The sequence below is a fragment of the Monoraphidium neglectum genome (assembly GCF_000611645.1).
Source record: "Monoraphidium neglectum strain SAG 48.87 unplaced genomic scaffold scaffold01486, whole genome shotgun sequence".
In the NCBI taxonomy this organism is placed as follows: Eukaryota; Viridiplantae; Chlorophyta; class Chlorophyceae; order Sphaeropleales; family Selenastraceae; genus Monoraphidium; species Monoraphidium neglectum.
Window position 1 is genome coordinate 1 of NW_014012142.1, and position 12,590 is coordinate 12,590.

The window sequence follows — 12,590 nt, forward strand, 5'->3', positions numbered from 1 at the left end:
GCGTTGCGGTTGGTGGACGGGAAAGGGGCCAGGGGACCACAGAGGTGAGCAAAACCGTCAAGAAGGCACAGGGACACACAGCGACCGGAGGCGGAGGTTGCACGAGATTGGCTTGGTCTGGAGGTTCGCAGAGATGTGCGCAGGCATTCGAGGCTCCCAAAAAAGCCGTGTGCGGGGCGCACAAACCTGCAATTCCGTACAATTCCCCCAAAAGAAACACGGCTGCCGAGACCATTGTGCTTCCACCAAACTTTCGCCGCGTGGCGGCGCCGCCATCACCGCGCCCCACCTGATGGCCCCCAGTGCTGCGGCCTGCAGCTCCCCCCTCCAGGGCCTGTCCCCCCCGTCCTTGCGGTAGATCCACGACACCTTGACCGCGCGGTAGCCAGCACCTGGGGAGGGTTGAGGGGGGGGGAGGGGTGGGGTGGGGGTCGGGATGAGGTGGTGGAGAGGGTGGTCGGGGTGTGAAGGTGGGGGTGGTGGGGGTGGTGCATGGGATTGTGGAGGTCCAATGGCCCTTGGTCAGGGCAGAAGGCAGGGGTGGACAGCAGCCCTGATGGCTCCCAGGGGAGCAGCCAGATGGCGGCGGGCCAAGGAGGGGGGGCTAGAGGGGGGCAGGCATCCAAAATTGCAGGAAGGCGAGGCCAAGGGAAGGTGTGGTACAATGCTGCTCGCCAAAAAAGGTAAAAAACAAAGAAACACAGCCCCCAAGCTCCTCGCCCTCTCACCGGGTGCCACTGGTCCGTGCACTATGCGTCCCGCTGCGGGGTGCTCAGGCACCTGAATGACCGCCTCCTCCGCCACACGCGCTGGCGGGCGGGGGCCGGGTGGGAGAGGGAGGGCGGGGTGGAACAGTCAGGCACCCAAGAGAGTCGGGGGGAAGCCTGCTGCCGGGTTGTTGGTCTATAAGAAAGCAGAAACGAAGTGTTGGGGCAAGCGCGGAACGCCGTGACTGCTCGCAGTGTCCCCAGACCCACATCGCACCTGCACCCGGCCGCCCCTGCTGCTGCTGCTGCCCCGGCCCCGCGGCCAGCCCCCCGAGCCCTGAAACGTCCAGGGGCTTTGCGTCCGGGTGCACGTTAGTGATGAGGGACAGCATGAACACCTGCTCGCGCGGCAGCTTCCCACCAGACCTGGGTTCGTTTGTGTTAAGAGTGGGGATGAGGTTGAGGGACGAGACCAGGGCAGGCGAGAGAGGACGACGGGACGGCATGCAGCCTCCTGACTGCGGGGTCCTGGTGTGTCCTCATGTGGGCCACTTGACTAGCCTCATGTACCGTCTCGGCTCAATCTTCCAACACACGAACCTCCCTTGCGCCCCCAAAACCCGAGGCAGCCCGGATGTTTGCCCCCCGCCCTGGTGCTCACTGTGCCTCTGGCGAGAAGGCAAACCTGTCCGTAGGCAGCAGCAGCGCCACCTTGCCGCCCTTGCTGCACCAGGGCAGGCGGAAGTGGCGGTTCTTAGTGTACACGCCGCGGTCCACGACACACACGCGCGCCTCACCACCACCACCACCATTCACACCGCCGACGCCGCCGTGAGGGGCCGGCTTGCGCACGTAGAGGCGTTCCAGGGCCTCGGGCCTCCCCAGCAGCGACGCCACGAACGCGCCCGCGGCGATGTTGTCGGCAAAGGCGTAGCCGGGGGCGCGGATGATGAGGTGGCGGCTGAATTTCTCGGGGGTGGTGCTGTCCAGCTCAACAACCCACTGCGGAACGGTGGGAGTGGGTCCAGGCAGACACGCGGGCACATAGGGGTTGCGGGTGAAAACTGAGAAAGGTCCACGATACGGCAGAGGCCGACTGGTTGCCTTGATGGAGGGAATGGCAAAGCCCTAGAATCAAGACGCATGGGTCCAAGGGTGCGCGAGCGCCACCGCGCGGAGAGCCAACATGGGCCCGTTGCAAAGCTCCACGCCTGCACCGACACAAGCCAACAACTGCTGCGGCCCTGCGACTGCAGCGCGCACTGGCGCCGGCGCCCCCGCCCTCACCTCTGGCTGTAGCTTGAGGCCCCAGCGCGCGTCGTACTCTTGCCGCACCATCTTGACCAGCACAGACACCAGCAGCTCGCCACGCACGTCAGGGTTGGCGCGCCTTGACACAGATGAATGTGATGTTTGAAGGCAAATGTGAGTGGGGGAGGAGGGCAGCATACCACTGGAGCCCGGCCAGGGGGGGTCTTGGTGCTGTTGCAAGTGTTGACGCTGCAGCACTTGTGTGGAGTACTACGCTGCGCATGCCCCAGCGAGCCTCTGGCAGGAGTAACCCTCGCTGTCCTGGCCTTCAAGAACGCTGTCCCGGCCCGCCATACGACAAACAGGCACTGGCGGACTCCTCCTCTCTCCCTGAATGACCGTGGAAAGCGGTCAAATGCGGTGCAGCACAGCAGCACGCCGTCACCACTTAGCACCTGCCCCCACCAACCCCCGCCCACCACCTGCAGAACTCGATGTCAAAGTAGAGGTGGCAGGGCCGCCTCTCCCAGATGATCTCGTACAGATAGCGCTCGTGGGGCGGCTTGCCCCGCAGGCGCAGCCACAAGGACTGGGGGAGCGCAGGGCGGAGAGGAAATCAGCGATGCAGCAGGCGCCAAGGCGCATTGAGGTGGTCATTCGGGGATCACATGCTTTTGGCCATCGCAGGATACGAACAATGTGACTGCCTGCTCAGAAGAATAGAACATTCTCGTGCACTGATTTGGCACACATGATTCCCACCTGGTAGGAAGCTGCCAGGAACTTGCGTGTGTATATGCCACTGAAGTTCTTGTACTCCTCTGTGAACATGCGCACCCAGGTGTCCCGCACAAACGCCGGCCGCACAGTGACGTCACCATCCGCGCCACCCTGCCGTGTGTCATGGCCCTCCGCTGCCACAGCCTGCTGCTGCTCCTGATGCTGTCGCTGTTGCTGGGCCGCATGCCCGCCGCTGCGCTGCTCTTCCGGCAGCAGCGCAGCCATGTGGTGCTGCAGAGTGGCCAGACGCTCGCCAAAGCTCCTGAAATTGATGCCCTTCGTGGCTGCCTGCGCGGCGTTCAGTGCGCCAGCATGGGGATCGAGAGTCAGCCATTGCTTGCCACACACTACAGATCGACACTTACGACCCATGGGATGGCCCAAACATCCGCCGCAGTTGCAGGGGCCAAGGAGTGCAGCAGCGCCAGCTAATACGTTGCGGGCAATGCGCCCCCCCCCCCCCCCCCACCGCACCTGCAGCTGCCGCACGCGCTCCGGCCCAGCAGCATTGCACCACTCTGCATACTGGATGGCTTCCTTTTGGAAGGGGAAGCTCTCACACACTTCAGGCCCCAGGTCGAAGAAGGTGGGGTCGGCCGCTTCAGGGGGCAGATGCAGCGGCGCCCGTGCCTGCGACACCTGGGAGTCTGAGGGAGCAGGCTGCTGCTCCTGCTGCTCCTGCTGCTCCTGCTGCTGCTGCTGCTGCTGCTGCTGCTGCTGGTGGTCCTCTTCCTGCTGCTGCTGCTGCTGCTGCTGCTGCTGCTGCACGCGCGTTGGCGGAGGCAAGGGGCCAGCGCCAATGGCACTGCCGTGACTGCCAGCGGGCGCCCCCAATGACACACCTCCCGCAGCCACAGCCGCTGCAGCCGCTCGGGTGACGCGCACAGGCGACAACGCCTGTGGCGCAGGTTGCGGCCCCTGGCAGAGGCGCTCTGTCTCGCGCTGCAGGCGTTCCACCCTCTCCAGCACCTCTGTGGCGGTCAGGAAGCCGATGCTGGGCATGCTGCCACCGCCAGGGGACCCCACCGGCTCATCTGGCTGAGAGGGCACGGACTCTTGGGAGCGCAGGCCGGCGCCGCGCTGTCGGTGTCCCGCATGGCGACGGGGCCGCTCTTCTTGCTGCTGCCCCTGCTGCTGCGCCTGCTGTTGCTGCTGCTGTTTCTGCTGCTGCTGTTGCTGCTGCTGTTGCTGTTGCTGTTGCTGTTGCTGCTGCTGTTGCTGCCGCTGTTGCTGCTGCTGCTGCTGCTGCTGCTGCTGCTGCTGCTGCTGCTGCTGCTGCTGTGCCTCCTCCTGCTGCTGCTGCTGCTGCTGCTGCTGCTCTATGACTGATGACGACTTTTCCCCGCCAGTGCGCTGTGCCGTTGCCGCCACCGCCTGCTGCTTTCTGAGCTCTGCAGCCTGCTCCGACCGCTGGCTGAGCACCCGCGCCTGCCGTGTGCCTGGCACCGGTGCAGCCTGCTGCTGGCGTCCCTGCGCCAGGGGGCTGCCGCCGTCCCCGTCCTGCTGCCCTTGCTGCCTGCGGCTCAGCTCCTGCTCGTCACCAGACTCAGCGCGGGCATCCGCTCCCACCACCATTGCTGCAGCGCCACCCTCGCCAGCTGCGCCAGCCTCCCCGCGCTGCTTCCAATTGCTGCTGCGCCCCCGACCGCCAGCGCCCGCCTCCGCGGTGCCCGCCGCCGGCGCCGGTGCTGCTTCTGCCGGGAACGGCTGCCGCACCCGTGGCCGCTCGCGGGCTCCGTCTTGCTCACTGCCACTGCCACCGGCGCGAGCCCTCGCCGCGCCTGTCACGGCCGCTGTGGCCGCGGCGCCGCCGTCTGGCGTGATGGCCATGGGGCTGTACACCGGCCCCGGGCTGAGGCCAGGGCTGGTGGATATGCTCATGGGGGAGCCGCCTGCACCACCCGCACCTCCCGCCTGCGCAACGCCGCCACGCAGCACGGCTGCATGGGGCCCGTGTGGCGTCGCGGCGGCGGCGGGGGAATACGCCGCGGCAGGAGGCGCCGAGGCAAAGCGGAGGCGCTGGGGCGTCTTTGTCGTCTCGGCCGCGCCCTGCTCAGCCTGCTGCTGCTGCTGCTGCTGCTGCTGCGTGCCACCCTTGATGACCTGCACGGGGGACCCAAAACCCTCTGGCTGCCGCTGGTGGCCCTCAAGCGCTGCTACGTCCTGCGCCACAGCAGGCGCATTAGCCAGCCCCGGTTGCCTCGGTGGGGACGGCGCGGCGTGCTGCGGGCCCTGGGCCTGCATGTGGCCCTGCACATGACTCACAGGCTGCTGCTGCCTCGGCGCAATCGCGGCATCAGGCACGGCCGTGGGCTCGTGTGCGCCGCTGGCCCCCTCCTGCAGGATGCTGGTCACGTCCACAGGCCCCAGCTGCCGGATCTGCGCCAGCCCCTCGCGCAGGCTGGAGCGCAGCCAGTTGCAGTAGCGGGACACCGCCACAGGCAGGGGCACCTCGGGGGCTGCCCCGCCCTCATCCTCGCCCTCGACCGCCTCCTGATCTTCCCCCCGTCGGCCTTCCTTTTGCTGCTGCGAAGCCCTGACCACTGCCGACCGTGCGCTCGCCCTCGCCAGCTCGACTTTCGCATCCGCTCGCCCCATGTGCCTGGTTGCGGCGCGGTTGCTGCCGCGCGGGCCTTGCAGCTGCTCGGGGGACGCCAGGGCCGTCGGGCCCGAGGGGGAGACCATCTCAACGTCGCTGTCGCTGTCCCTGGTGCCGTCTGCGGCGCCGCCCCTGGCGACTAGCTGCTGCCGGGTGCGCATTTGCCCACGCTGCCCCTGCCGCTTCTGCTGCTGCCCCTGAGGCTTGGCGTGTGCGTCCTGCGACGCATGCCGCTGTGCCTGGCGCTGTGGCAACTGGTGTGGTGGCTGCTGCAGCTGCGGTCGCTGCCGTGGTGGCAGCGGGCCTGGGGGTGTGTCGGCCGTCAGGTCGATGAGGGGGGTCCCTGCCACACCCGTCGAGCCGCCAGGCGATAAGTCGTCATCGCTGTCGCCGTCGCTGCTCCCGGTGCTGTCTGCGGTCAGGAATGTCGACGTGTCGGTGCTGGCAACATCCTGGGCGCCATCCGGCTGACGCTTCTGTTGGTGTTGCTGCTGCTGCGGCGGGTGCTGGCGGTGGCGCGGCTGCAGGGCGCCGCGACGTGCGCCTGGCGTGTTGCCCTCGGTCTGCAGTGTCGCCGCAGCGGTGGCGGTCGCGGCGCTGGCGTCAGGCTGCCGCTGGCCATCGCCTGTCGAGGTCTCTCCGCCGTGCAGGACCCACGCCAGCCGGCCGTACTTGGGCGGCTCAGGGGCCTCCACCTCTCGCGCGCGCTTCGTGGGCCGCTGTCCTCCAACAGCGGCAGCAGCAGCGGCGGCAGCGTGCTGAGCGTGCTGCGCGCCCCGCGGCTGCGCCTGGGCCTCACCAACGCGGTCCGAGCGTACTGCGGCAGCCCCGCGCCTGGCCGTGCGGCCGGCAGCCTTCTTGGGGGGCATGGACCCCGTGAAGAAGTGCCGCGCGACCGATGCCGCCAAAAGCAGCGAGCTGCACCAGCTGCTTTTCGAGCTTGTGCACCTTTGGCAGAACCCTATTATGATTCAGCACCTGTGTACAATTACATTGATCATATACATGTGTGCTGGAGGTCTCACAGCGCCGGCTAGTGCATCTGGGCTGTCGTTCAGCGCAACAACACCGACTTTGGCCGCGACTGTCTCAGCACGATGACTGTATGATAAGCCTCAGTAACGATGCAATTCAGCGACAATTGTCCGATCAAATTGTTCAAGACACGCCTTCTCACTGAAAAACCACGGGTAGTCACCTCTGAAGATCTCCTGATCTCAGCTCTCAGCAGCTGCGTCCGCGGGCTTCAATCCCGCAGCACTGCCTTCAGCACCGCCTCGAACGCAACTGCGCCATCAGAACGCGTGCGTCTGCTGGTCAGCGTCATCTCCACGCGCTCAAGACTTGATTGCTGCACACGGGCCGCGGTTCTGCTGCTGCGAGCGCTCCAGCACATGCGGTCCGGCGTGGCGCAGCAAGTTCTGTCCCTCTACCGCACCATTCTGAGGGCGGCACGCATCAAGGACCAGGAGACTCGGCGGAGCGTGGCCGCTTACGCCAGGGCAGAATTTGACAGGTGCAGAGTTTCGCGCCAGCAAAGCGCACGAGGCACCGCCGCCACTGCCCTCCTGCCGCCGCCCCCCTTCATGCATCTCAAATTGCGCACGCCGCTAGCCAGATTGATTGTGCCCCACCACAAGATTCCTGTATTGTCCCCTCCCCCTCTCCCGCGCCGCCAAGCCCAGGTCTCGTTCCGTACCCAAGACAAATGTGCAGCAGATTGAGCACCTGCTGAGAAAGGTGCGCGCGCGGCCTGGCAGGGACGCAGCAGTTGGCCGAATCCTGCACAGCCTGCGCGCACCGCTCCTATAACCTTATGCTCAGCATCGCGGCTCGACTGCGTTGACAGCCCCAATACTGACGCCCGACGCCTGACGCCCTTGCAGGGCGAAAGGCAGCTGGCACAACTGCAGGACCCCCATTTCAGCGGGTTCCGTTGGGGCGGACGCGCGGCGCAGTGACGACCGCTGCTGTGACGGCCGCCATTGTGGCTACATTGGCGGCGGTGGCGGCGTGTGCAGCGGCCAGGGGCAGACAAACAGCCCAGGGCCGCTTGTGGCAGGCATGCATGCAGTGGTGTCAACAGGGCCGGTGATGGCTGGTGCAGCGTCCTCTGTGGCAGGTGGCAGGGGATGGTTGTCGGCTGCTGCGATCTGCTGCAGGGCTCCTGGGGAGTGGCGGCCGCATGCGCAGCTGACCACATCCCCAGCAGCAGTGCGACAGTGGCGCGCGCCCGCATGGCAGCCAGCACCACTGCAGCAGCGCCGCCCAAGGCGGCGGCGTGCCGTGCCGGCTCCTCTGGCTGCGGCCGTGGGGGCGCTGCCGCTGCCGCAGCTGCTGCCCGCCTCGGGGCCATGGGGTGTGTGGTGCGGCCTCATCTGCGCCGGAGCCTTTGGGATGTGGGCAGAGGTGAGTCGCCACGCTGAAAACCGGCGACTCAGCGTTGCAGCCGGCCCAGCAGCATGGGCCCTGCGTACTCTCCGCACTGCCGCAAGCACCAAAGTGAGTCTTCTTCTGCTTTGAAACCACCCCAGCGCCTTGTAGTCACACCTCAAACTCATCCCACCCCACCCCCCACCACCAGCTCTCCCGCTCACCTGCCCAGACTCAAGCCTCAACCCCATCATGGCTCATTCCCCCCGCCTTGCCACCGCCGCTCATCAGCGCAACACGCGGATTGGCAAGGAGCTGTCCGGCGCGCTCGTCGCCACCCTGGCTGGCATGGCACTGGCAAACTGCGGCTACCTGCCAGCCCCCGCCTCGGCTGCGCACGCGGGGCCAGCCGAGGTGGGGGCGGTCTTCAAATTCCTCCTGCCCCTGGCCATCCCCATGCTGCTGCTCAGTGCAGACCTGAGGCGCATCATAGGGTGGGCACACGCATGTGCATCGTCGCCCTGGGCCGCGCGTGAGCGGTGGAGCGCGGGGGCTGCTGTGGAGCGCGGGCGTGGCGGGCGGCCGCGTTGTCACTGGGCGTTGGCTGATGACATCGGGCCGCCATGAGCCATTCCCAGGGCCCCAAACCCGCACTGACGCCAGCCCCGCCAAACCGAACCAACCCCTGCCCTCCTCCCCTGACCCTCTCTGCTGGGGGCCCTAGGGAGACGGGCCGCCTGCTGCCTGCGTTCCTGCTGGGGGCGGCCTGCACCGCGGCCGGCTCAGTGCTGGCGATGGCGCTGTTCCCCCTGACGCCCCTGGGGGAGGACGGCTGGCGCATCGCGGCGGCGCTCACGGCACGGCATATAGGTGCGGGCGTGAGTAGCGGGCGCGCGGGTGCTTGGGCGCTGTCGGGTGTGAGGCAAGTCCTGCAGCGTGATGCACCGCACGTCTGAGTGTGTGCGAGTGTGCACTTGCATCTGTATCCCAGTGCCAGGTGCCTCCATGTGCGTTTGTGTGCTTCTGTCTCAATGCGTGCATGCATGCATGCGTGTGTGCGTGCGTGCGTGCGTGCCTGCAGAGGCACCAAGTGGCTTGCGCATGCATCATCATGCAACTGCGCACCCACGCCCTGTTATAGTCAAGCCGCCAGTGATGCTGACAAAAGACTAATAACCTGACTTTTCCGGATGTCATCGCACACATGCTGAGGCTGCAAGGGGCCGCTTGATCATTGTCGGAGGATGCCGCCGCTCGCTGACAGGCGGTGCGGCGTTGGGTTTCCACGTGATCTGGCCTGCAGATGAGACTCGCCCCTCTCATTCCGCCCCCTCGATGTCCCCCCTCCCTGCCCTTGGGTGCTCCCGCCAGGCGGTGCTGTCAACTACATGGCGGTGTCTGAGGCGCTGTCCATCACGCCCTCCACCTTTGGCGCGGGCCTCGCGGCGGACGACCTCATACTCACGCTCTACTTCACGGCCCTCTACTCACTCGCGAAGAACATCCCGCCGGACGCGGGGGACGGCGGCAGCGCCCCGGCGGGGGCCGGCGGTGCTGGGGCTGCGGGGCCTGGGAGCGGTGGCGGGCATGGCGGTGGAGCGGAGCGCGTTATCAACGTGAGCACGTTGTGGGCGCGGGGCAGCTGGTTGGCACTGGCCTGCTTGCAGACTCCCCTGGGTGCTGGTTCGAGGCGCCATGGGGGTGATTGTCCTGTTTGCCAATTGAGCATGTGATGACGCTGGCTGCTGGCAGCCCGGGCCCATGCTGAGGGTAATCCCTTAGATTCTGCAGCCGCCCCTGATCCCCCCCCCCCCCGCCCGCAGGTGCCCCAGGGCATGGCTGCGGTGGCGCTGTCGTCGGTCGTCTGCTACCTGGGGACCCAGCTGGCCACAGCCTGGGCCATGCCCTCGCAGGTGATACAGGGCGGGGTACTGCAGGGTACTGCAGGCGTGTGCACTGCAGGCATGTGCTACTTCTGGGGAGGAGCGGGCCACTGATCTGAAGTCTCTCGCGGCCTGAGGCCGATAGAACACTGTGCAGCACGGTGTGGTCGTGTGGATGAGGGCTGCCCTCATGAAACACAGTGATGCCTCTAGGCGCGCGCAGTAAACCCTTTGCGCCCCCCTCCTCTGCTCCTCCCCGCCTCGGCCCCCTCCCTAGAGCATCACCCTGATAACAGGCATCACTGTGGCCGAAGCAGTCGCGTTCAGCTGGCCTTGGATGACACAGGGAGCTTTGCTGCAGGCGGCGATGGGGTTGGTGAACCGCTTTGTTTGTCGTCTTTTGTGTTTCACATGTCTCGTCATCATCACACCTCAGCATGCCACCCAATTGACACGCTCTTAAACTGCATCCTTGCGCCATGCACATTCGCCCCCCACTCACCCCACCCTCTCACGCCAGGTCTTTTTCGCCGCCGTCGGCGCCTCTGCCAACGTGGGCCTCGTGCTGCGCACCGCCCCCGTGCTCTTCGCCTTCAGCGCCATAGCCCTGGGGGCGCACCTGGCGCTGCTGCTGGGACTGGGCCACCTGGCCGGCTTCTCGCGGCGCGACCTGCTCCTGGCCAGCAACGCAAACATCGGGGGGCCGTCCACGGTCGCGGGTGCGGCGGGCAGGAATAGGGGTGGTTGGGCAGGGGTTGCCGCACGCGGCGCGCCTTGCGCCCGCCTCGTATTGCTTTGGCACTCTTGGCACCGGACTGCTTGTACCCGACGGGTCCCTCCCGTGTTATGGAGCAATTAGGCCCGGCCCGCGCCCCAAAGTCACGGCGACTTGAGTGGGGCCCGCTGTCAGGTGTCGTGGTCACCCTTCCTGCGCGTGTCCTGTCTGACTGGACAACTGGCCAGTCTTCTGGCAAATTGCAACCCCCCACAGCCCAACAAACTTCGCCCGCACCCCACAAACTGCACCCGTCGCCCTCTCATGCTGCCTGGTTGCTGCCGCCCTGCAGGCATGGCTGCGGCCAAGGGGTGGCGTTCGCAGCTCGTGCCGGCCATCCTCACCTCGACCCTGGGCTACGCCCTGGGGACATTCATCGGGATAGGCCTTGGCCACACCGCAATGCGGCCGCTCTGCGTGCTGCGGTGATGCAACTTGGTCCTGCCTAACGTCCCACCACGCTGACTGGCAGGGACGCTGGTGCGTGAACGCCTCCGCTGGTGTGTGATGTAAATCGCAAGCATTGCATCATCACAGTTACGAACACTTGTGTGACGGATGGCGGTATGTGCCTGTCGCCACGCAAAGGCATCCGAGGTCGCATGAGTATCATCATTGCAGCCAATCTTGAACTCTCAGCAGCAGCACCAGCAGTGAGGAGGGGGCATGAGAGGGGGGAGAATGGCTGTGGCGTGCTTGGGCAGTTGCTGGCGCAGAAGCGGTGGATGTTGTTGATGGCGACGCTGCGATATCCCTTTTGCTGCATCATGTGCGCAGGGAAGTTGTGGTGCTGCATGAATGGGTTTTCAGGCACCTGCATTTTTGGGGGCACCAGCCAAGCGAGATGGACGTGCAGGTCAACGCACCAAATTGACCCATCATTTGCTGATTGGAGATCTGCTGGGTGGCTTTCTCTAATTGCCCTATAGCTCACATTGTGCGAGCGTGGTATCAACAGCAGAGCCTGTGGCAAGTGGTCTGTCACTTCCGAGCCTGAGTGCCACGCCACACTTTTCAACACTCACCACCGACCTCCGACACAGCACCCCCATCCTCACAAACGCAGTGCACGGATCCACCCTACTAAACGATTTCAAACCATTGATAGCTTGATCCGCGGTCTATCCGTGGCAGTGCATTCATCAACCAAACGCGGGCTGTGCGCGCCTCAACCAGACGCCTGTTGAAGTTGATTTTGAAATAGTACAGCTACAGTTGTACTAAGCTTTGCGGACGCTGCAGCCACCGCTGGTGGCCTGGCCCAACTTGAAGCGTGCTGCCGCTTCTGCTGCTGCTGCTGCTGCTGCTGCTGCTGCTGCTGCTGCTGCTGCTGCTGCTGCTGCTTCTGCTGGGTGCCTGTTGTTGGGGGTTCTGCCCGACAGCTGAGGCGAGTCGGAGACATGCGGTGAGCTCACCTGCATAGGCGTTATTGATCATGCTTTGTTTGTGGTCTTTTGCAGGCATGCCTGGCGCGTTTGCCAGGTCACGCCCCGACACCCTGCCGCTCACCTTGCATGACCTCCCCCACACTCTCCCTGCGGGACGCCCCTCCGTTGACCCTTCGTTCCGCCCCCTCACCCCCCCTCCAGCGCCCAAGCGCTGCGAGCCTATGGCGTGCGCCCACAGCCCGGCCCCATGCCGCGGCCCACCGCGAAGGCGCCCGGCCACGGGCGCCGTTGCCGGCTGGTGGTGCGCGCTGAGCTGGGCACCATGACCGAGAGCTTTGGGCTGCTGCTGAAGCCCGAGGTGGCGGCCATATTCAGCACAGGAGTAGCCGCGCTCAGGTGCGGGCGAGTCCGCCGTGGGCGGTCAAGCAGCTGCATGCAACCGATTGGCGTGTGGGAGACGTGTGTGTGCACAAGTGCAGCTGACAGGCGGCATGCACGGGTTTGGCGCAAGCTTCCGGCGTGGCGCAGTCGGAATCGGTGACGACGATGTGGTCGGTCTGAGCCCACCCGCGTTCCTGACCCGTGTGGCAGCGCGGCCCGCCGCGTTCACAGAAGCCGCGCTGGCATGGCCGTGCGCCGCCACCGCCCTCCTCCCCTCGGACACCTGAGACACCTCATCCACAGCATGCTGGGTGCCTGAACCCCACCGGCCACTCGGCTGCCTGGCCGCACATTGTTGAATCCCGCCCCCTGTGTGCAGTGCGGTGCTGGGGGCGTCCCTGGCTGAGGAGAAGAAGGCCAAGCTGGAGAAGGACGTGAGGGGCGGATCATGCT

General features: G+C 66.0%; 3 protein-coding genes across 3 annotated transcripts in view; 2 read left to right on the forward strand and 1 right to left on the reverse strand.

Annotated features, from left to right (window-relative positions):
• Positions 1–1,364: 1,364 nt before the first annotated feature.
• On the reverse strand, positions 1,365–6,206 carry MNEG_8046 (Coiled-coil domain-containing protein; the record flags this gene model as incomplete). The annotated part of the gene is made up of 5 exons (XM_014043479.1): positions 1,365–1,709; positions 1,995–2,097; positions 2,438–2,547; positions 2,721–3,026; positions 3,213–6,206. The coding sequence occupies 5 exons, from the start codon at positions 6,204–6,206 to the stop codon at positions 1,365–1,367; spliced, it is 3,858 nt and encodes a 1,285-aa protein (XP_013898933.1).
• A 1,528-nt stretch (positions 6,207–7,734) lies between these two features.
• MNEG_8047 (hypothetical protein) lies at positions 7,735–10,797 on the forward strand (the record flags this gene model as incomplete). The annotated part of the gene is made up of 8 exons (XM_014043480.1): positions 7,735–7,746; positions 8,002–8,204; positions 8,435–8,580; positions 9,082–9,326; positions 9,534–9,623; positions 9,871–9,969; positions 10,114–10,312; positions 10,661–10,797. 8 exons carry the CDS (start codon positions 7,735–7,737, stop codon positions 10,795–10,797), a joined length of 1,131 nt encoding a protein of 376 aa, XP_013898934.1.
• Positions 10,798–12,003: 1,206 nt separating this feature from the next.
• The window catches only part of MNEG_8048 (hypothetical protein), a gene marked incomplete at both ends in the record, with an annotated part of 1,861 nt that continues 1,274 nt past the window's right edge, over positions 12,004–12,590 (forward strand). The window contains 2 exons of the mRNA XM_014043481.1: positions 12,004–12,152; positions 12,517–12,571. Of these exons, the coding sequence (XP_013898935.1) occupies positions 12,004–12,152; positions 12,517–12,571 (204 nt within the window). The remainder of the gene's footprint in view (positions 12,153–12,516; positions 12,572–12,590) is intronic.